Source organism: Maylandia zebra, linkage group LG20 (assembly GCF_041146795.1).
Source record: "Maylandia zebra isolate NMK-2024a linkage group LG20, Mzebra_GT3a, whole genome shotgun sequence".
NCBI classification, from domain to species: Eukaryota; Metazoa; Chordata; class Actinopteri; order Cichliformes; family Cichlidae; genus Maylandia; species Maylandia zebra.
In genome coordinates this window covers 1,520,258-1,542,416 of record NC_135186.1, presented here as the reverse complement: position 1 = coordinate 1,542,416, position 22,159 = coordinate 1,520,258, and the positions used below count along the sequence as shown (strand labels likewise).

General features: G+C 42.1%; 1 protein-coding gene across 3 annotated transcripts; it reads right to left on the bottom strand.

Moving 5' to 3' along the window:
* Positions 1-1,434: 1,434 nt before the first annotated feature.
* Positions 1,435-22,020, bottom strand: mybpha (myosin binding protein Ha). Of its 3 annotated transcripts, XR_013095044.1 has the most exons (14): positions 21,713-22,019; positions 19,043-19,102; positions 18,749-18,814; positions 17,698-17,832; positions 17,108-17,275; positions 13,350-13,438; positions 13,031-13,226; positions 12,581-12,720; positions 11,097-11,256; positions 10,563-10,699; positions 7,922-8,108; positions 7,702-7,758; positions 2,583-2,616; positions 1,435-2,392 (listed from the first exon to the last, which is right to left on the bottom strand). XR_013095044.1 is itself a non-coding variant. In XM_076878751.1 (13 exons), the coding sequence occupies exons 1-12, from the start codon at positions 21,996-21,998 to the stop codon at positions 7,724-7,726; spliced, it is 1,659 nt and encodes a 552-aa protein (XP_076734866.1). In that variant the 5' UTR covers positions 21,999-22,020; the 3' UTR covers positions 1,435-2,392; positions 7,702-7,723. The 3 variants fall into 3 exon arrangements, 1 of the variants encoding a protein (XP_076734866.1); XR_013095045.1 differs by lacking the exon at positions 19,043-19,102 and having other exon boundaries at positions 21,713-22,017; XM_076878751.1 differs by lacking the exon at positions 2,583-2,616 and having other exon boundaries at positions 21,713-22,020.
* Positions 22,021-22,159: the final 139 nt, after the last annotated feature.

The window sequence follows — 22,159 nt, the reverse complement described above, 5'->3', positions numbered from 1 at the left end:
GGACTGCATACTTCTTTTCTTTTCTTTGTTACCTTCATATTCAGGTCCCGTTCAGTTAAACTGTTTCATTATTAATAAAAGATAATGTACAGTCACTCACTGTTCCTGATGAAACACCGGTGCAGTGTCAATAATATTACAAATATTAATACTAGTAACGCTAATAACTGTTTGAAAACTGAATCATGAAGTGGTGCTTTTTTTCTTTCTGGGGATTTTCGAGAAAACATTTCAAACTTAAATGTTTTTTTCACAGAGGCAATGGTGGGGAACTCTTCAAAGAGTGTACAGTTGAATAAGATAGCTCGGCAGATAGTATTTCATTTCAACATTATTGTTTTTTAGAAAACAATAGATGTTGTACAACATTAGCTTCAAAGACAATCTTGTGTTTGGTGGCAGAAGTTGAGGGGCTAACAGAGAGAAACAGACATGTGCCTGCAGCCAACATCGAACCACCAGTTAACCTGACATACGTACATGTAGGTCCATATATATTTGGACACTTTTTACCTGTATACTTAAACATATTCCAATTATTGATACATAATGGACATGGACATAATATGCAGACTCAGCTTTCATTCAAGCGTATCCACATTCAAATTGGATGAAGTGTTTAGGAGTACAGGTCCTTAACATGCACCGCCCTCTTTTTAAAGGGACCAAAAGTAATTGGACAATTGATTTAAAGGCTATTTGATGGGCTCATTGTTTCATTACTAATGAAGCAGATAAAATGACTGGAGTTGATTTGAGCTGTGGTGCTCGAATTTGGAAGATATTGCTATGAACAGCATGCGGTCAAAGCAGCTCTCCATGCAGGTGAAACGAGCCTGCTTAAGCTGCAAAAACTGGAAAAAAAAACCTCATCTGAGACTTTGCTGCAGTGTTAGGATTGGCAAAATCTACAGTTTGGTACATCCTGAGAAAGAAAGCATTGGTGAGGTCAGCAACGTAAAAAGATCTGGATGTCCAAGGAAGACAACAGGTCTCTCCAGGAGGTAGGTGTACCAGTAACCAACCATGAAAGTAAATACAGAGTTCACTGCAAGGTTCAAGCCACTCATAAGCCCCAAGAATAGAAAAGCTGGATTGGACTTTGCTAAAAAACAAACAAAAAAACAAAACATCAAAAAAGCCAGCACAGGTCTGGAAAAATATTCTTTCGAGATGAAACCAAGATCAACGTCTCTCAGAATGATGGCAAGATGGCAAAATTATGAGACAGCTCATGATCCAATGCATTCCACATCATCTGTAAAACACAGCGGGGCGGTGTGATGGCTTGGCCATGCATGGCTGCCAGTGTCATTGGGGCACTAGTGTTTGTTTGTTTGTCTGTGTTCAGAGACAAATTGAGCTCAAATTGAGCTAAATGCAGTCAGAGTGATTGGGCAGCATCATAATACAGATGGACAACGACCCAAAACATGCAGCCAAAGCAACACAGTTTATTAAAGCAAAGAAGTGGAATATTCTTGAACTGCCAAATCAGTCACCTGACCGTAACAAACTGAGCTTTTAACTTGCTGAAGACTAAACTTCTCCACACAAACAGCAACTGAAAGGCCTGGCAGAGCATTAACAGGAGGAAACTCTTTTATGCAATCTTTTTGTTCAACCCACTGAATTAAAGCTGAAGGCCTGCACTTCAACTGCATCTGAATTGTTGCATTTAAAATTCATTGTGGTAAGGTACAGAAGCAAAATTAGAAAAAGTTGTCTGTGTCCAAATATTAATGGACATAACTGTACGTTTGGACTGTGAGAGGAAGCCTGGAAACCCACTAAGTCACAGGAACAGGAACAGAAACTTAACGAAGGCTAGAAACATCTTATTGAGAAACAACAGTACTCACCACTACGCCACCAGTAACCAGAATTTCATCAAAATGCCAGAGAACCAGTCTACAAAGGCTGTTTCATTAAATGATAGCAACTTGAACTCTCATTATTGAAATCCTATGAATCTCTTAATAACTGTAGATAACTCTAATAGCATATGGGACACTGTATTATAAGCATCTTTAAATTTATGTTTTTAAAAAGAAAATCACATAACATATAATAAAATATAACCTTTATTTAACATCCCTACAGGCATCGCATCTCCCAGGATTTACTGTTTCATTGAGCAGTACATGTACCTTATATATACTTACTATAACAAACAGAAAAAACATGGTAAATATAGCTTTACATACATGTCACCAACTGAAATAACATACAACGTTTGGCAAACGGGGATGGGCTGGATCTTCCATGCATGCTGGAGGGAGAGTCAGGGTGTCTGATTTGAAATAGACATGGAGATGTTGGTATGGTGTTCTGCCCATTTCTTCATTATGTACACACTGCCGCACAGCCAACTTGCACCTTCTCAAACACTCTGGAAGAAATAAGAGGGATTTATAAGGTTTGCACACACGCAGTCATATTTCCACAGAGGATATAAAATTGGCATATTGTGCATTAATTTAATGAATTATTTTACCGGTAACTGAATGATGTACACACACACACACACACACACACACACACACACACACACACACACACACACACACACACACTCTTACCTTAAAACATAAGACCTGGACTTCTGCTGGTCCTCTAAAGCCAAAGAAAGGTGGAAAGATAATTAAAGGAAGAAGACATTAAATGGAATCATGAGATATTGGTAATCACTTTAATCAGAAACATTCTGACAGAAAGCTTGACCGTTCGTTTAAGGTCTTGCTGTCTTGTAGGTCTGGGTGTGTCCTTATGTGTGAGATTGCTTAAGTGCGTATTTTCCATCAGGGATTATCTGCCTCAGTTTCTGCTCTCTTAGCCCATTCTCCCCTCTTCTCACAGCACTCGGCCTGTTGACTCATGGTAATGTGAAGAGTTTGGCTGTGTGTCAGATCATCTGGAGTCATTTATAGAAGCTGTCGAGTGCCGCACTGACATCACCCCTATCTCTCGCCCAATGGCCAATCCTGCCTAATCCTTCTTTCTCCCCATGCGGGGCCATCCCATGTAAGGCTGAGCTGTATGGGATCACATACTGACACCTTGTAGAGACTTATAAGCAGGATCACGTCATTTATAGGGCACAGTTTACACTTGGCCTGAAAACGCTTTTTCAGTAATCTGATCACAAGAGGACAGCTGTACATAAATACAGGTGTGAACCCATCCAAACACACTGGAGTTGCATTCGGAGTAGAAAGGTATGTGACCCCATTTACGTAACAGCATGATGTGAAGACACTTGTGTCCCTGACCACACTCAAGGTCAAGTTTGAAGTGTGTATGTATCATGGCAACTATTTTATTCCCTCAAGTCAAACAACTAAGAAGGACACTGAAACTGTTCAAAGTGCAAAAATAATGCACAATGGTTGTTCTCCTATATTGCATATTACAAAATGTAATTGGAGCTGAACAGCAACATTCAATCACAAGTGGTTATTTTTAAATATAATCAGTTAGAGTTTCGTCAGGATCCCTACACTCTGAGAAGATTTTGTTTGCTGTGACTGCTTTCTGGAACCTCTCCATGGAAAGCACATAGCAGAAAGAGCAACACCATCACAGCAGGTATCAAGAGATTTGACACTGATGAAGTCAGATACAGCATAAAAAGAAAGTGGGTTGCAAAGCTGCTTGCAGGTGAGCATGAAACTTTAGGCAGGCTAAAGCAACATAAATAGAGCGTTCTGTTTGAAATTTAACAACAGGCTGTGTACAAAAATAACAGAGTGAGTTATCAACGGATGTGAATCTGCTGATGTGTCAGATCTTAATAGTTAAAAGGAAATTTTTAGCACTCCCTGTGAAATTCTACACCACTGGAGTAATTAAAACACCAAAACACAAATGTGGCAGTCTAAGAGTGAGGATATAAATAGCATAATAAAAGCAGTGAAAACATCAGATTTGGTATTTCTATTTAGCCATCATTAATCCTCGCCACATTACCACATCTAAAAGCAGGGCTTGCAATGTACAAAATGCACAGAGGATAAAGGCTGAGAGGAGACATGAGGAGGGAAGAGGAGAGCAAGAGCGGCGTTGCTTTTAAACTGATGAGTTTGTCACTGCAGCTCATGGCTGGTCAGTGGCTCTGCAGGTTTTATCAGTCTGTCCCATTTCATCTCCAATGACAACTGAGCCAGTAAACTGGGTTTGCCAGTGAAAGCTTTAATAACAAATACTTTGTCATAGTGATGTTGCATAGCATACAGGGAGAGGCCATCATCATCATCGTTTATTTATATAGCACTTTAAAAAGAATATATATACAATATCAGGGGACTTCAATCATGCCTCTTTGGACTCCACACTGCCCACCTTCACCCAGTATGTGACCTGCTCAACCAGAGACAATAAAACACTGGACTTACTGTATGCCAATGCAGAAGAGGCATACAGTTCATCACCTCTCCCTCCACTGGGCAAATCTGACCACAACCTGGTGCACCTTGTCCCTGTGTATGAGCCCTTAGTGCGCAGGGAGCCACCAGCCACCCGCACAGTGCAGAGATGGTCAGAGGAGAGCGAGGAGGCTCTTAAGGACTGTTTTGAGTCGACTGTGTGGGAGGTGATCTGTGACGACCATGGAGAGGACATCGACAGCCTTACTACATGCATTACTGACTATATTAATTTCTGTGTGGATAACACCGTACCTACCAGGACTGTACGGTGTTTCTCCAACAACAAACCGTGGATTACCCCAGAAATTAAAGCTGTCCTCAAGCAGAAGAGGAGGGCCTTCAAATCCAAAGACAAAGAGGAGTTGAAAAGGGTGCAGAGAGAGTTGAGGGGACTGATAAGGAATGGGAAGGACAGCTACAGGCAGAAGATGGAGAACCAGCTTCAGCAAAACAACGTTGGTGAAGTCTGGAGAGGCCTCAGAACCATCTCAGGCCACAAACAGCAGAACTCTCTGCCTGGGAGGGATGTGAGGTGGGCAAATGAACTGAATCATTTCTTCAACAGATTTGATTCAACCATGAGACAGTCTACAACATCGGCTGCAGACTCACCCACCCCCACTGCTGCTGTTCCACCTCAGACACTTCACACCTCCTCTATTCACCCTGCTCACTCCTCCCCACCCCCAACAACAGCATCCAATACACACTCAACACAAGGCTCCAGCCTGTCTCTCTCAACCACCCAGGTTAGGAGGGAACTGAGGAGGATTAATGGCAAGAAGGCAGCGGGTCCAGATGGCATCAGCTCGAGGGTCGTCAGGTCCTGCGCGGACCAACTGTGTGGGGTGATGGAGCACCTCTTCAACCTGAGCCTGAGGTTGGGAAGAGTCCCACAGCTCTGGAAAACCTCCTGTGTTGTACCAGTGCCAAAGACTTCACGCCCCAAGGACCTCAACAGCTACAGGCCGGTGGCTCTGACATCCCACCTGATGAAGACCCTGGAGCGGTTGGTCCTGGCTCAGCTTCGGCGCCTAACAAGCTCATCACTGGACCCACTTCAGTTTGCCTACCAGCCTGGCATTGGAGCGGATGATGCCGTCATTCACCTCCTACATCGTTCCCTCGCTCACCTGGAGACCGCTGGAAGCACTGTGAGAATCATGTTCTTTGATTTCTCCAGTGCCTTCAACACCATTCTTCCCTCGGTTCTGAAGGACAAGCTGGAGAACTCTGGAGTGGACCATCACCTCACTACCTGGATCCTGGACTACCTCACCGACCGACCACAGTATGTGAGGACTCAGGGCTGTGTGTCGGACAGGGTCGTCTGCAGTACGGGGGCCCCACAGGGAACGGTTCTGGCTCCGTTCCTCTTCACCATCTACACTGCAGACTTCTCCCACAATTCCACCCAGTGCTTCCTGCAGAAGTTCTCTGATGACTCTGCAATAGTCGGCCTCATCACTGATGGGGACGACAAGGAGTACAGAGGACTGACTCAAGACTTTGTGGACTGGTGCCAGCTGAACTACCTCCAGATCAACGCCAGTAAAACCAAGGAGCTGGTGGTAGACTTCCGCAGGCACAAGCATTCTCCACTGCAACCACTGAACATCCAGGGTATGGACATTGAGGCTGTGGACAGCTACAGGTACCTTGGTGTTCATCTGAACAACAGACTGGACTGGACTCATAACTCAGACGCCCTCTACAGGAAAGGGCAGAGCAGGTTGTACCTGCTGCGGAGACTCAGGTCGTTTGGGGTGGAGGGCCCACTCCTGAAGACCTTCTATGACTCTGTGGTGGCTTCTGCTATCTTTTATGGCGTGGTCTGCTGGGGCGGCAGCATCTCTGCTGGGGACAGGAAGAGACTGAACAGGGTGATCCGAAGGGCCAGCTCTGTTCTAGGATGCCCTCTGGACCCAGTGGAGGTGGTGAGTGACAGGAGAACGGCGGCTAAGCTGTCATCCCTGATGGACAACGTCTCCCACCCCATGCAGCAGACTGTGACAGCACTGAGCAGCTCCTTCAGTGGGAGACTGCGGCACCCACGGTGTGGGACGGAGAGATTTCGCAGGTCTTTCCTCCCCACTGCTGTCAGACTCCACAACAAAGACTTTAACTGAACAAACACACACATCCACACATGTGCAATAATACTAAGTGCAATAATCCTTTCTGTCATCGTTGTATTTTTACTCAGTTGTATATAGTATTTGTATTCTATTTTTATCTTATTGTATATTTTTATTCTATTTTATTCTACTGTATATAGTATATTATTTTATTCTATTCTGTACAGCTGTGTACTGTATTTATTCTTATTGTATTCTAATTTTTGCGTCATAACTTTTGCACTGTCCACTTCCTGCTGTGACAAAACAAATTTCCCACGTGTGGGACTAATAAAGGTTATCTTATCTTATCTTATATATATAACAATAAATATAAATATAGGAATAAAATAGCAAAAACCAGACATAGCAATAAAATTAATAAAAATGCCAGTTACCCACAGAGTTAAAAGCCAGGGAATAAAAATAGGTTTTTAATCTGGACTTAAAAACTGGCACTGATGTAGTCTGTCTAATAAGGAGAGGAAGGCTTTTCCAAAGCATCGGAGCCGCAACAGAGAACGCTCGGTCTCCTCCAAGTTTCAGCCGTGACTTTGGGACAGAAAGCAACAGTTGCTGACCGAAGCGCAGGAATGGGGACATGTGGCTTCAACAAGTCAGACAAACAAACAGGTGCCAGACCATTTAGAGATTTAAAAACCAATAAAAGAACTTTAAAACGGATCCTAAATTCCATTGGAAGCCAATGTAGAGGCCAAGACCGGAGTGATGTGGTCGAATTTCCTTCTGCCAGTTAAAAATCGTGCCGTGGCATTTTGCACTAGTTGCAAGCGTGAGTGGGATGTGTCTAAGTAGCATGACTGCCAGGAAGCAGAATATTGGATTGGAACATGATGAGCTAAAATGATGATCCATATCAAAATCATCCATTTTATCTGGCAGTGGTTTTATTTTTATGGCCAAGTGGTACCACAAGAACTTACAGTACAGGCCACCTACAGAGAAATAGGGAGACACCTCGAAGAGTAAACAAAGCAATAAAAACAAACTGAAACAAAACAGTACAGGTAGATGCAGAGCACAGGGGAAAGCTGTCTGCTTGTTTACAGATGGATGTTCACAGTGTCCTATGTTACTAAGGTATTTACAGTGAGGGTTTAGGCAAGTGAACAGAGGTAAGTTGCTAATGAACTTACCTCTAGAAGTTTAGATAATAGTTTATTTCCCCTTCTCAGCATCTGGAAGAATGACCTCTGTTTAGGAAAAAAAAGTGTAGCTGTGGTTAAAAAAACTTCTGCTTTTCAAATTGATGTAAATGTCTTTTTATAGTTACAATAATTCACAACAGCTTAGGGAGAAAATATTGAAGAGTAAATGTAGAAATATTTCCCCATTTGATCAACAGTAGATACATACGTTTGACCTCGAGCTTGCAGGAGACGGTGGCCTCTCCCTGGGCATTTTTAGCTCTGCAGGTGTACACACCACCATCAAAGCTGCAGGGCTTTCGGATCTCGAGGGAGCAAATGCCCTGGTTGGAGATCTGACGATACTTGGGGTCGTCACCAATGACCATTTGATTCTTCAACCACTCGATCTTAGGCTGAGATGAAAGAAAAATGTACAAAATAAATTAACTTTACCACAAAATTACCAAGACTGATGTTAATGAAAATCAACATCTTGCATGAATTATCATGATAACAGCAGCTGGGATGTACGAGGTTGATCTCTTCTGCAACATGAGAATATTCATCGGACACATTCAGGAACCAATCTGTAAAGACACGATGACTAATAGAGACACGTGAAAAAGTGTGTGACAGTTTTGGCCATGAAGCATGGTTAAGGTAGTCAGTTGGTCTACCACTTCCAAGCTGAATACTCAACAACTATTCGAAAGATTGCCACGAAATATCAAGATCAGGTTATGTTTGTAAGTTAATTAAATAAGTTAATTAAAGACATCCAGGTTCTGTGCACCTCGGTTTATTTCAGATTTCCCCAAGACTAGACGAACCTCCCAAATATACACATTGGTCACACTGTCATAGTGTATATTTGAACATGCTGATTTCGATGTTAGCTCTTTAACCTATGTAAAGCCTTAGAGAACTGTTGGCATGGCAACGGACTTGGTCACCAGAAAAATGGTTAAATGGCGAAACAGGGAAAATGCAAAGAAATCCAGTAATTTCTACAGGTTAAAGGTTGATTTTCAGACCAATTCTGTTTTGACTGAATGTGTCCTGTGTGACAAAACACAACTGGCGTCTCAGTAAAGCCTAATAAACCCCTGCCAATAGTCAGTGAATGTTACCGTTTCAAACTGGTCTTTAAATCTCTTAATCCTGGCAAAACTGACATTTGTGGTCCGCCTCTGTAGCTTCACCGATGTGTTTTTTTCCACTTCAGTTTTACATTTCTTACTTTAAACTGTCGTGGTTTTTCTTTCCTGTCTGCTTGGTACAGAGTGAGCTATTTAAACTTGTTCTGCAGCTGTGGTCTGTTTGGGCGGCAAAAATAGTGCTTTCTGTGTTACAAACACATCTTCAATCACCCATGAAAGGAGAACAATCTATACTTCTTATCACTGTCTCTTTTTCTGTCCGCCCTTCTTATCACGCATCTCTCACCCCCTTAATGCAGTCCCCTACTCTATGTGACAGCTCTTTATCAGAGACAACAGGACAAGCTATCACACTACTGAGCATGCCTTTGTACTGGACCTCTCCACACTGAACTCCATGCCAGGGAAGAGGAGGTGGCTCGATAAACACATGCTATAAAACACTTCAAGCCCACTTACAGGAGTATAAGAGATTTCAATTTACAGTGATTATGTAAAGACGTGAAGTTAAAGTATCGGTCATACAGCGGTTAAGTAGATGACCAGGTGTACCCTGCCCCCGCCCTATGCCCAGTGGGATAGGCTGGATAAGCAGAGGACGACAGATTGTTGGACGCATGGTTAAGCAGACATACAGATGATACAACTACTTGGAGAAATCTTTTTACACCACAGGGAAAGGCAAGAAAGACCTATTTGGCAAGGACAGCTCTCAGTCTGTAGATACTAACTTGAAGGAAAATTGCTTTCTCATTATTCTCAGCTACAGACTTTGTCTGTGATAAGTTTCACTGTCCCAAACTGTGGCATACTGTCATAAAACGACTAATAAATACTAAACGCTGCAAAAAAGAACAAATACAAAGCTACAAACAAATTACCCATCAATCCCTGTTTTCTTCATTGTCTAACGTCAGCTTTTGTGCCGTGCTGTACCAAATTTGTTAGCTCTGTCTCATCTACACCGGCACGCACAGGGCAACTAACTGCTGCTGTCCTGGGGAAAAGCCAAGGACAGCTAGGACGAATAATCAACTGCATTTCCATTCTGAACTGCCACTTAATCTGCCTGCATCTGTCAGACAACTGTAAAGATAAGTTTAACCCAAGCAGTTGCTGCCAAACAGTGAGATACATTCTGAAAATCCCCATAAACATACCAGTGGAAGCCCTCCCTGAACTCCAGAGTGCATCCTTTTTTAACTGTGGCACTAATATCATATTTAAAGTGCATTTGTGAGGTTTTCTGGTGAGAATAAGACCGCTTCAGTTCAAAAAGGAACATTTGCTATGTTTGTGTAACATGGAAAGTCCCCCAAATCTCAATAGGCCAGTTCTATTTATAACCAGCAGATGCTTCCATGTGTCCTCCTAGCTTTGTACCTTTAGTGTGAGCATGAGCTCTAAATATCCAGTCAACTGTTAGGATACCACCACGATACCAACTGATAAGATCTAGTATCAATAAATTGTTGTATAGACACTGCTGTTTATATAAGATGTTGGTGTTTTGGATGTTTTTGTTGTTAAAAATGTGAGCTCTAATATTAAACCACTGTCATAATAGTTCCCTAAAATCTAAGGCGTCTAATTACAAATGTTTTAAGAAGACAAACTATCATAAAATACTAAGCAAACATTCAGACAAGAAAAAAATATGAATGAAACCTTTTTGACATCTGTAAATGAGAGTAATGCACGTCTAACCTTAGGACTCCCACGAACAGAGCACAGCAGCTTGGTGGTGTATCCCACGGTGGCGGCTCTGTCGTTGAGGGCCGTGGTGAACTTTGGAGCCTCGTTGAAGTCATGCTCCGGGTACTCAGGAGGTTTGTAGACAATACCTGTAAAGGAAGCAGCGTTAAGCTTTTATGAGCCAGATATAGTGCAGATCCTCTTTTTTACTGCATTATGTTTAAAAGTGGAACTACTACACACATTTGCTTAAAGAATAAAACACACTGTAACACAACTATGGTAATCATCTTAATGATTTCACAGCCTATTTAAATTTATTTCAGTAATAGCAGAGCACTTGCCAAGAGAGCTATCCACTTATGTTTAAAGCAGTGCCAAGGCCATTCCCACTCCTCAAGTCTCCACTTCAGATTCTTGCAACTAACCACAGCTCAATAAAATCTAAGTATCCATTCGTACTGCAGCCGTGCCACTAAAACTTTATGCAACAGAAACAAACTGATGTGAGACAAATGAAAGTACTGTGTGCATTCAGGGGGTCACCTGTCTTCTGGATGGTGGCCACTTCCTTTGTGACAGTGCTCTTCTCGCTCATGCCCACTTTGTTTTCAGCAAACACTCTAAAGGAATACGAGTTACCCATGACAAGGTCTGAGATGGTGGCACTTAACCTGTGATAGTGCTCCAGCACCGTGAACCATTCCTGCGTGAGACAGCAGACAGTCGGATCAGACGTGTGAAATGATAGCAAGACTGGTCCTTACTGGACTGAATTCATCTCTATTCATTTCGTGTAGATTATTTCAATTTTCAAGTATACTCAGTATACTTACACATGTAATATGTGAAGTCCCTTCAAGGCCCTGCCTACACTCACACACAATTTAAACATTTATTTAATCATAAATGGCGATCGTGGCTCAAGAGTTGGGAGTTCGCCTTGTAATCGGAAGGTTGCCGGTTTGAGCCCCGGCTTGGACAGTCTCGGTCGTTGTGTCCTTGGGCAAGACACTTCACCCGTTGCCTACTGGTGGTGGTCAGAGGGCCCGGTGGCGCCAGTGTCCGGCAGCCTCGCCTCTGTCAGTGCGCCCCAGGGTGGCTGTGGCTACAATGTAGCTGCCATCACCAGTGTGTGAATGGGTGGATGACTGGATATGTAAAGCGCTTTGGGGTCCTTAGGGATTAGTAAGGCGCTTTATAAATACAGGCCATTTACCATACCAGGGTCACAGTGGCTGCTTTGTTGTGTAAGTTCTAATCCTGCTCGTTGTAAAACAAATACGACTCCAGCTGAAAAATGTCTTTGTTTCACTAACACACTTCAACAAAGACCATTTTCACAAACATTCTGGTTAGTGCATTTCTGTAAATGGAACATTTATGCCTCGTTCCAGCTACCTGGATGTCAGAAATTGAAAAAGCATTTGTTTTGGTTTTAGCAAGGTTGAGTCTTTCATGCATCACTACCAATACAGCACAATACCTGTGCTTTTGCTCTGAAAAGCACCGCTGCAGCACATCCCCGAATAGTGGCTGCTCTGCAAATGTCTTATTAGCAAATCACAAATACACAACAGGGGCTGTACAAATGAAAAGATTTAGATATCCACTACTGGTTACATTCACTGCCGCCATCTTTGATTGTTAACTCCTGCTCTGAATTTCCGAGTTGGAAATCCCAGTTGAGGAGACAATCCAGATGAAACTGTTATTGGGAACTTGTTAATTCCGACTTCAGAGTTAATCTGAAATTCCCCAATAATACAGAACCTTTATAAAACAGATCAATATGCTGCAGTAAGGCTTCACTCTGACTGCATCATATTGAATGAAACACTGAAAACCGAGTTAAATGCACATAAATGTGCATCTTTCTGTGTCGTGTTAAAGATGCCAACACCTGTGGGGCAACTCGACCTCAAACTATGAATAGAAAGTGATGCTCTGGGTTTGTGAGATTCATGTCAACATTACTGATCTGGTGTAACAGATGGGTTTTGTGCAGTTTGAGTAAATCTCTACTATACCCCAGTCTTCTTGTCAGCTTTCTGGACAGTGTATCCAGTGATGTCTGTGTTGCCATTATCCTTGGGTGGAGTCCACTCCAGAGCAGCATTGAAGCCCCAGGCATCCACCAGCTTTATACTAACAGGAGGACCAGGGCGCTCTGATGAAACACATTACTGTAAGTATCACGGTATTACAATCATAATGAGAAAACCATCTATTTAAACTGTATGTATTTTAAGCAGTAGCTGGCACAAGGCTCAAGCACTCTGGCATCTTTGTCAGAGATGTCATTTATGTTGGCTAATACCCAGAGAAAGTCACAAGTCTAGAAACAAGGAAGTCAACACGTCAGCTGCAAAGCCAGTTGAGCAGATTTAACAGGAAGGCCTCGCGTGAATCAACAGTTTGACACGCTCACATATTCCTTTGTGTAAATGAGATTGTTTTATGTCTCATGTGTCACTCACCCACAATCTGAAGGGTAATTGTGCCTTTATCTTCAAAGCTATCCACTTTTAGGGTCATCTCATAAACACCAGAGTCCTCCCTCTGAGCGCTGCGGATGAACAGGATGCTGTCCTTGTCACTGTTCCTGATATTGACCTTCTTGGTATCCACAGGCTGACCATCTTTCAGCCAGGACACTGCAGGTTTAGGCTTTCCCTAAGGAGTTGAAAACGAGAACGGTTAAAAGCAAAATAAACCGAAGTGTTCAAAAATGTATCTGTCAGCCTTTTATGTTTCCTCACTGACTAATGCAGTGAACGTGCACACTAGCCCGCTTACAAGAAACGGGATGACGAGGTTGATCTGCTCTCCGACTTTCTTGACATAGCGGGACCTGAGAGCCCGAGGCAAGCGGATCTTGGGACGGTCTGCAAAGTCAAATCAAGCATGTTTACTTTTCACCTCGTCCGTCTTCTACAGTCTGACTGAGCAGATTTGCTGCTGATTTACTGAACAGTTAACATTACATGCTAACAGCATAAAGCACGGTGTATACACATCCTGTCAGACTCTTTAAAGTGTGGTCACACATGCATATAATGGCAGGTCAACAAGATCTAAATAGAGCAGCTACTGCTGCTGCAAAGTCTACAAGAACATGATTGAACAGGCTAAAATTAACCCACAACAGTTTTAACAATGCAAATTCATGACAGAAAAATAGTCATAACAGCCGAGAAGCTGACAGTCTATTTAACTTTAGAAAGAGCAATGACTATAAAGTGGAAAATGCACTGTTAGCAGGACAAAACAAACTAATTTGAAACAGCGATGTGTGCGAAACGCATACAATTAAAAACTAACTTGATCATCAAAGATTTTTTAAAGCGTCAGCTCGTCGCACTTTCACTTCAGTTTTTCAACGTAAAACATTTCCTTAAAAACATAAAAAACAAGCTAACATGAAATCTTTTCCATACTGATGCAAGTAGACCTGATACATCGTCACACTCAAGCCACCGTTTAAGTGCTTATGCCTCATGACCCAGTTTTGCAGGACCAAACAAAACAAAAAATGAGGTGAAATCTAAACAAAGGTTGTGTGTGCTTAAAGAAAAGTGCAGTATCTGGGCAGGGAGAGCCGAACAAGTAAACCAGCAGCTCCTAAAATAGCTTTAGTGACAAGAAAGACTGAACCCTGAAAGCACAGCCCTCACGTCGTGCCCAAAGGAACCACAAATACATGTCAACGCTTTCAGCTGAGCAGTGGTTGCGATATCACGTCTGCAGATGACTGCAGCAACTCCTGATGTGAATTAAAATCAAACAGGTGAAGTTGCATCGCAGACATCTAGCTGGGGTCTGTTGGATGGTTTCCTTCACGCCAAGTGCTAAGTATCAGGAACAGCATCTCTCACATGTTTCTGCATAAGCAGCAAATGTCTGAAAAGCTCTCTGGGCTTAGAGGATAAATAAAACCACCAGGCTCCTGCCCTCCCTCACCTCATTCACCCCCCCCTACAGCCTGCTTCTCCTAATCCACTCAAACTACCCTCCCATTGGGCACCACATCCACTTCCATCTTCTTCTAGCTATAAGAGTGTTTACATCTTCTCCTTCTGATGCACTAAATCTAACCTGATATCTTGCCTTCCTGTTCTTACATTTGTCACCGTATCATTGCTTCTCAGGATGGGATCTTGCTTCTGGAACAACCATTTCCCAAGTAGATCAGGGCTGCCTCCAGATTTGGCTCAAACACTAATCCTTGCTAATCAGCACACTTCCCAGCAATGCCCCGAAGTGTTGCAGGCATTGTGGCATCCAGGAGCCTGTAAGTCCCCCCTGCAAGGAATCTATAATCTGCCATTGTCTCCGGATAAAATGTCTTTGTAGGGGGCTTTCAGCATATGTAGGTCAGCATGTCTTCCTCTAAAGCTTAAACCTGTGGATGGGTGTCTGGTCCGGACAGCTTGTGACTGACACACAGCTGAATTTAACCTCAACAAGCCATACAGAATCCAACAATTAGGCTCATGTTTCACCAACCAGGAAATACGCCTAGAGACAGTAAGCTGTGGGTAACTGGGGCATGTCAACTCAGGTCGGCACTACGTCAGTGTGTGGGTTCAGAATCAGAACTACGGAAAATAAACCAACTGTGGTTTAAACCACAGAAAAAGTACTGTGAGCGAAGTGTGGTGACAAGAGAGTCTCTGTGTATTCTGGAGCTGTACTTCTCAGTACACAGCACACCACAATAGTGAAGCAACAGTTAAAGTGAGGAATTTTACAAAGGTCATAATAACCATCAGCCAGATTTTTGCATTTTTAACAAGAACGCATTGGTCAAAGGGGAAAGAATAGTTGTTGATGCAATCGTAAGCAAAAAGGCTGCATCCATTATTAGTTATATAGTACTAGGCAGTCTCTTTTTGTGCTTGGAGTCAAATGCTTTAACACGTTTCCCATGGTAGTCATGCTAATATAACAATCTTAGGGCAAGCATGTTAATATTTGCTAATGAGCCTATTTGGGCGTGGTGCAAACGCCTACTTACTTCTAGCTATAACCGTGTTTGGCCTTTTTTTGAGTAAACTGTGACCCAGTGATAAGTAAATGAAAGACTGTTTTACACACACAGTTCATGAATGAATGTACCAAACTGTATCGGCAATACAGTACTGTGCAAAAATCTCGAGTCAGCCTTCAGTTTGCTTTCTTGAGCAATAATTATCGAGTCTTTCAAAGATTTAGAAAGACACAAAAAGTAACACAAAGGTCAAAGATAACACAGTTTGATAGACATAAAATTGTATTTTTGCACCAACAAGGTGATTTATGGAGAGCAACCTCTCACGATACCTTAGTAAGATTTTGATCCATCACACATTAGTATCTGTAAAACATCTCTGGCAGCACTGCCAGTAATGTAAAAGCATTCCTGGATAGAAAAACAGACAGTGGAACACTTTCAGTCATGGACTCAACCTCAACATGACTGAAGCAGTGTGTGATCAACTTGACTCAGAGCAGAACAAAAGGCAGCCAACGTCCAAAGAACAGCTGGATGTCCTTCAAGAAGCCTGGATTCCTGAATAGTACTCACAGAAATTACACGAACGTTCGCCTAACAGAGTTTAGGCTGCGTTGAAGAATAAAGGTGCTGATAGCAAATACTGACTTTTAACCTTGTTAGAATTGTGCAAACTCTGTTTTTGCTTTATATGCAGTGTTTACATGTATGTGTGGATATTTCAATAAAATGCTGCAGCTAATTCCCATTTTCCTAGCAAATTGCAAAGAAACAAGGGGCGGCTTTTGTACATTACTGTATGTTAAGTGATATTATAGTCTGGACCAAAGCTGCAAACTGATTCAAAGTGATTTAGTGCAATTTAGTTTTAGATTTATTCAGTTATATTTAGTTTAGTTATATATTTTCATGGATGTATAAAATGACAGGAACATTCTGTAAATTGAAAGTGTACCAACCAGCAGTCTTGACTGAAGATGTGCGTACATGCAAATGAAAGCATGACTTACAGCTAATGAAAGCTCTTGTCAGCACCTTTGCGATTTATGTGCTTGCATCTGTGCAATCCATCTGAGGCACCAGCAGTTAATACCACCTCTACCTCACTGGTTGTAACATGAGTATTTTAAGGATAGGTCATAAGTTACAACTATGTTAGAGCTCCTGATAAAGAGTTGGAGACAGTCATTTTACCAGGTGGCTGCACAGCAACGGAGAGCTTCGTAGTAAGGTTCTGGTGCGGGACGTCTTGTGCAGAGATGAACAGCATATTCTCTGTGTTAATTCTCACTATGAAATAGAAATTCTCATTGTACTGTGCAAGCAAGCTTTGCGTGGTTCCTTCTCCAAACAGAATAATGTCACGGGAGCTTAGCAACAAAGGTTTGAAGAAACCTTTTAGGAATTATGAGACGTTTTTAGAGTTGGTTTGACACTTTCTACGAAGACTAACTTGTAAGTGTGTTATGTGATTTTAGACTGTTTTTTAAAAAAAAAAGCTGTCCAAAAAAAGACAACTTTGCTGGAAGCTGCCTGATAGTGAGGTGCAATAATGACTCACCAACAACCTCGCGGATTGGCACAGGGTCAGCGAGTGTTCCAGGTTCGCTGCGGCCACCGGGGTTTACAGCCACCACGCGCACGCGCAGCAAATCACCTGCTTTCAGATTTTTGATGCAGTATCGGTTAGCTGCAGTCAGCTCCTCGTTAGCTACGACCCAGTCTGTTGCTGTTGGGAAACCAAGGATCTGTGTTAGTGAGAGGCTTTCAGGGTCATTATTCCATATTATGAAAAGAATGCAAACTATCCGCTTTTTCTCCTGATGGTTTTTTATTTATTGCAATTTTCCTGAATGTTAAAAACCCCTCAATTAAACTTAACTGGTTTATCACCTGTTGACACCAGTTTACAAACAACCTGCCCATAAGAAGTATACTTTGGCTACCGTGACGAAATCTCAGAAGGCATGCCGTCATCTGAGCAAATGAGTGCTTCTAAAAGTGGTGTCGGGAGATACAGCGACAGCCGGTAAACTGATGCCTGCCGTATACGGCCCGGACCCAGCAATGAGTATATTTGCCCTCTGACACGCTGGGGACAGGTGCAAGCAAACACTCTCACATACATGTGACACACATATGCAGACTTACTTCCATCCTTGCAGTACTCGATGGCGTATCCATCCAGGCCCGAGTCTCCGATGGTCTCTGGTGTCTTCCACTTAATGGTGAGACTGGAGTCGTTAACATCATCCACAGACACGTCCAAAGGAGCACTGGTGGGGACTGTGAGAGGTTTAGTGCAGTGAAGCTTGATAAAGCATTCTTAATATAGACAAAACAGTTAAAAGTACACACATAATGGGAAAATTAGCAAGATACTTTACATTCTAATGCATAAATATGTGGAGCTGCAACTCAGTTATTTTTATTGATAATTATTATGGAAGATTTTTGTCATTTTCACAATGAAGCATTAGAAAAACAGTCAAACAATATGTTGATACAAGATCTGATTTAAAGCCAAATTCATTTATCATTTCCAGCTTTTTAAATAAGAGGATCTCTTTCTTTAATTTCTTTACATACAAGATAAAGTCAAGTCAAGTTTATTTATAGAGCACATTTAAAAACAACCAAGGCTGACCAAAGTGCTGTACAGTAAATACAGATAAAAATACAATAGAACACAATTTCGTAAAACACCTCACTGATCAAATAAAAAAAATAAATAAACAAATAAATTAAACCTTTCTAAAAGCCAATGAAAAGAGGTGAGTTTTAAGAGCAGTTTTAAAAGTTTCTAGGCTTTTGGAGAATCTGACGTGAGGAGGTAAACTGTTCCACAGTCTGGGTGCAGCCACAGCAAACGCCCTCTCTCCCTTTGTCTTTAATTTATACCTGGGAACATCTAAAAGCATCAGATCGGCTGACCTCAAAGATCTCCTGGGGCGATAAGTACTAAGGAGTTCTGACAGGTAAGAAGGTGCAGTGCCATTTAAAACCTTAAAAGCCAGCAGTAAGATTTTAAAATCAATCCTAAAAGCAACTGGGAGCCAGTGGAGAGAGCAGAGAACCGGAGTGATGTGGTCTCTTTTTTTTGAACCGGTCAACAGGCGAGCGGCAGCGTAAAAGTGAATATAATTGTTTTAGGAGATTAATGCTACATCTGACACACAGCAGGATCAGATGTTAGTGTTACCTGCAGGAGGTGGTGGTGTGGGGGCCTTAGGTGGCTCCTCGACTACAGCAGGTTCCACTGGAGCAGCTAGCAAGAAAAAGGAGAATATTTACATTTTTATAAGCAAATACAAGAAAAAAAACCTGGTACTTATCCACAGTATTTTTTCTATACAGCAGCATTCAACGATGCAAATGTCCAAACCTTTGAAAAAAACTATTTTACTGCAGAGAAAAAGGCATCAGGAAGTTACCTTCTCACAGATTGGGAAAGTCATGATGGGAAGCACTTATTTGTAATAACGATAATGTTTACCGTCTGCCGGAGCATCTGCAGCAGGAGCAGCAGCAGCATCTTCAGCGGCAGGAGCTGTAGCTAGCATTAAAACGCCGTTAGGGAAGCCAGTTAGATACGAACAATTTGACATTATTAATGCAGGTAATTGAACGTTTTTTGGCATTTTGATAAACTTACAGTGATGTGAAAAAGAAAGTTTTCACAGAACCTTTTGTGAAAACTAAATGTGTATCATATTACAGGACCACCTTTAGAAGTGATAACTTGAAGGAATCCTTGACTATCAGTGTCTTGTGGAGGACTTTTTGCCCACTCTTCTTTACACTGCTTCAGTTCATTGAGACTTGCACTTGAATTTCCCAGAGGAACCCACCCGAGGGATTAATAAAGTTTTATCTTATCTCTGGGTTTTTTTATGCACAGCTCTCTTAAGCTCCTGTCCAGCATTTCATTCGTGCGAAGGTCAGGACTTTGAGTGGACCATTGCAACATCTCGATTCTTTTGCATGCTGTGTTTGTCATAACGCACAGCACCACATTTGGGGAAAAACAACAGCATCTCCACACTAAGTCTTGTGGGTTTTTTTAGATGCTACTTAGCAAGCCTAAGATGAGCTGCCAAGTTCTTATAAGAGAGAAGAGGCTTTCTTTTGGCAACCCTTCCAAACAAGCCTAATTGTACTGTCATGAACTTTAACATTTAATATGTTAATGTGTTGTTTGGAATTTATCTAAGAATTGCACAGTCTGACCTTGGGGTGAATTTGGCATCCACTCGTGAGACGATTCTCGCATTGTGTTAACACAAGCATCTGAATGCTCCACACCAGTCAGCTGCCAAAACTGCTGCTTTTATAGAGGTGCTCAGACTTGCGAATGATCAGTTAACCAGCATTTGATTACCAGAAACCTGCTGCTCTTTACCCTCTTCATTCCTTTGGAAACTGTTCTTTCCAAACAAGTGCACAGAGTCCCACAAAAGCTTTTTTTCACATCACTGTATACTCTACTGAGCAAGCAGCAGGAAAGAGCAGTGTGGGTACAGCTGTGTTAGAACAAACAGGTGACCAGATGTCCACAAACAAAAACCTCAGCAGTTAAGAAAGGTGGAAGATGAACACACAAACACATTTACAGACAGAAACACAAGAAGTGCACAGTGGAACACAAACACATGTTGCATATCAGCTTGCATATGTGTGGAGACAGCCTGTGGTGTAAGTTTACTCTTAGTAGCTGTTCAATCTCCTCTGTCTTCTGTCATATTGCCATCAGTTAAGGTTAAGGGTCATGTGTCGAGGTTTAAAGCCAAAAACACATTGAACCAATTCTTCATTTTATTAGAGTATTGATACAAGAGGGTAACTTGTGATCCAGCTTTCGTTTCAGTCTGCAAAAAGGCTTCAAGCGCTGGTGTTTACAGTTAATGTGTGGTCAACTTGGGGTAAATTACTGAACAGGAGTAGAAGCATGAGAGATTTGTTTTTAAAGAAATGTGTTGTACTTTGCTTATGTAGCACACACTGTAGTTTACAGTGTTCAAGTTTCAGATTGTAAAGTAAAATTTAAAACACTACACAATGTTTTGCAAATCCTTTCAACACTAAATTATATTTAAAATAGTACAAAGACAACATATTAAATGTAAAAAAATAAGAAATCCGTTTGCTTTTTGAAAAAAATGTTTGTGTAACTTCTTGGAGGGACATCTCCCAACTAATAAGGCTCTCCACAAAAATGCCACCATGCCAACAAATTCAAGTCGCATGCAAAACAAAATGCAAGATCTAGAAATTCAGCTGCGTTTTCTTAGCTCAGACACATTTAGGTCTTTTATCTGTGACCTGACAAACTGAGATTAGAGGGTTTTGTTTTTTTGTTTTTAAAATGATGAGTATTTTTAAAATTTACTCAGATTTAGAGCAACAAATGTTGCCATTCAGATGACATCATTTTCAGGGAAAGCCTTGCTTATGTCGGCAACACATTCTCCACATATTACAGCAGCATAGCTCTGTATTAAAGGGTCCCAAATGGCCATGCCAGCAGTCCACACCTGTCACCTACTTAAAACATATGAAAGAAAAAATATGACAAAGGAATGCTGAACTGTGGAACAGCTGAAATCCTACAGCAAGTAAGAATGGAAACCATATGGCTTGTAAAACCATTAAAACTAGAGCAACTGGTCTTCTCAGTTCCCTGTCACTTATAGAGAGAGCTGCTTAAAAGGGAAGGTTTCTGCTCTAAATCGGTATGCTTGGTCTCGTTCAGGTTTTTCTTTTAAGTTTTCCTGGAATTCACATCCCAACTTTGTGGAAAGGGGAGAGTGGGGGTGTTGCACGTGTACTCGGATCCACTGCTAGTACAGGCAGTAAATTATGGCAGCCTTGCTCAAAGTAAGTACTTGTAAAAACTAATGACAATTGTACTGTTACTACTCACTTGATACAATTAGGAAGCACTTTGTTGCACTGCATTCACTTTAGTTTTGATCACTGGCTTTAGGATGCTTCAAAGCTGTCTGATGCAACAAAAGCGTAGAACTTCCTAACTTGGGGGAGAAAATGTCTGCTTATATTCTTAATTAAATCAAACACTGTTAAACACGAGAGCTACCCACGCATAGTCACGGTTAGTAATATTAGCTTGCAACTCTACTCCGTTCCCAAGAGTCTATCGAGATACCGGGAGCGCTTCCTTCAGCAGCGGGGGTGTCTTCTGCTGGAGGGGCGGCAGCTGCTTCTGCCTCGGCTGGAGGAGCTTCAGCAGGTGCGGCCTCGGCAGGTGGAGCCTCCACGGGTGGAACGGGCTCAGGTGCCTTCTCCGCAGCCTTCTTGACTGGTGACTTCTTGATAGGTGCAGGTTTGGCCGGCATCTTGCTGGCGGACGCGAACTCCTCGGGATGAGGCGGTGGAAGAGTCTTAGGTAACATATATACTGAGGGCTGGTGGGCTGCTCCACCCATTCCCATGACTTCTACACCCGCCTACCCACTTAAGCCACATCTTCTATGGGAAGACTGAAGGTAAAGAAATATAAGGAGAAAAAAAGTTGTGTACCTTTAACTCAGGTAACACACCTGTCGATAATTAAACTGATAATTAAGAAACCATCAAATACGGTCCTTCAACT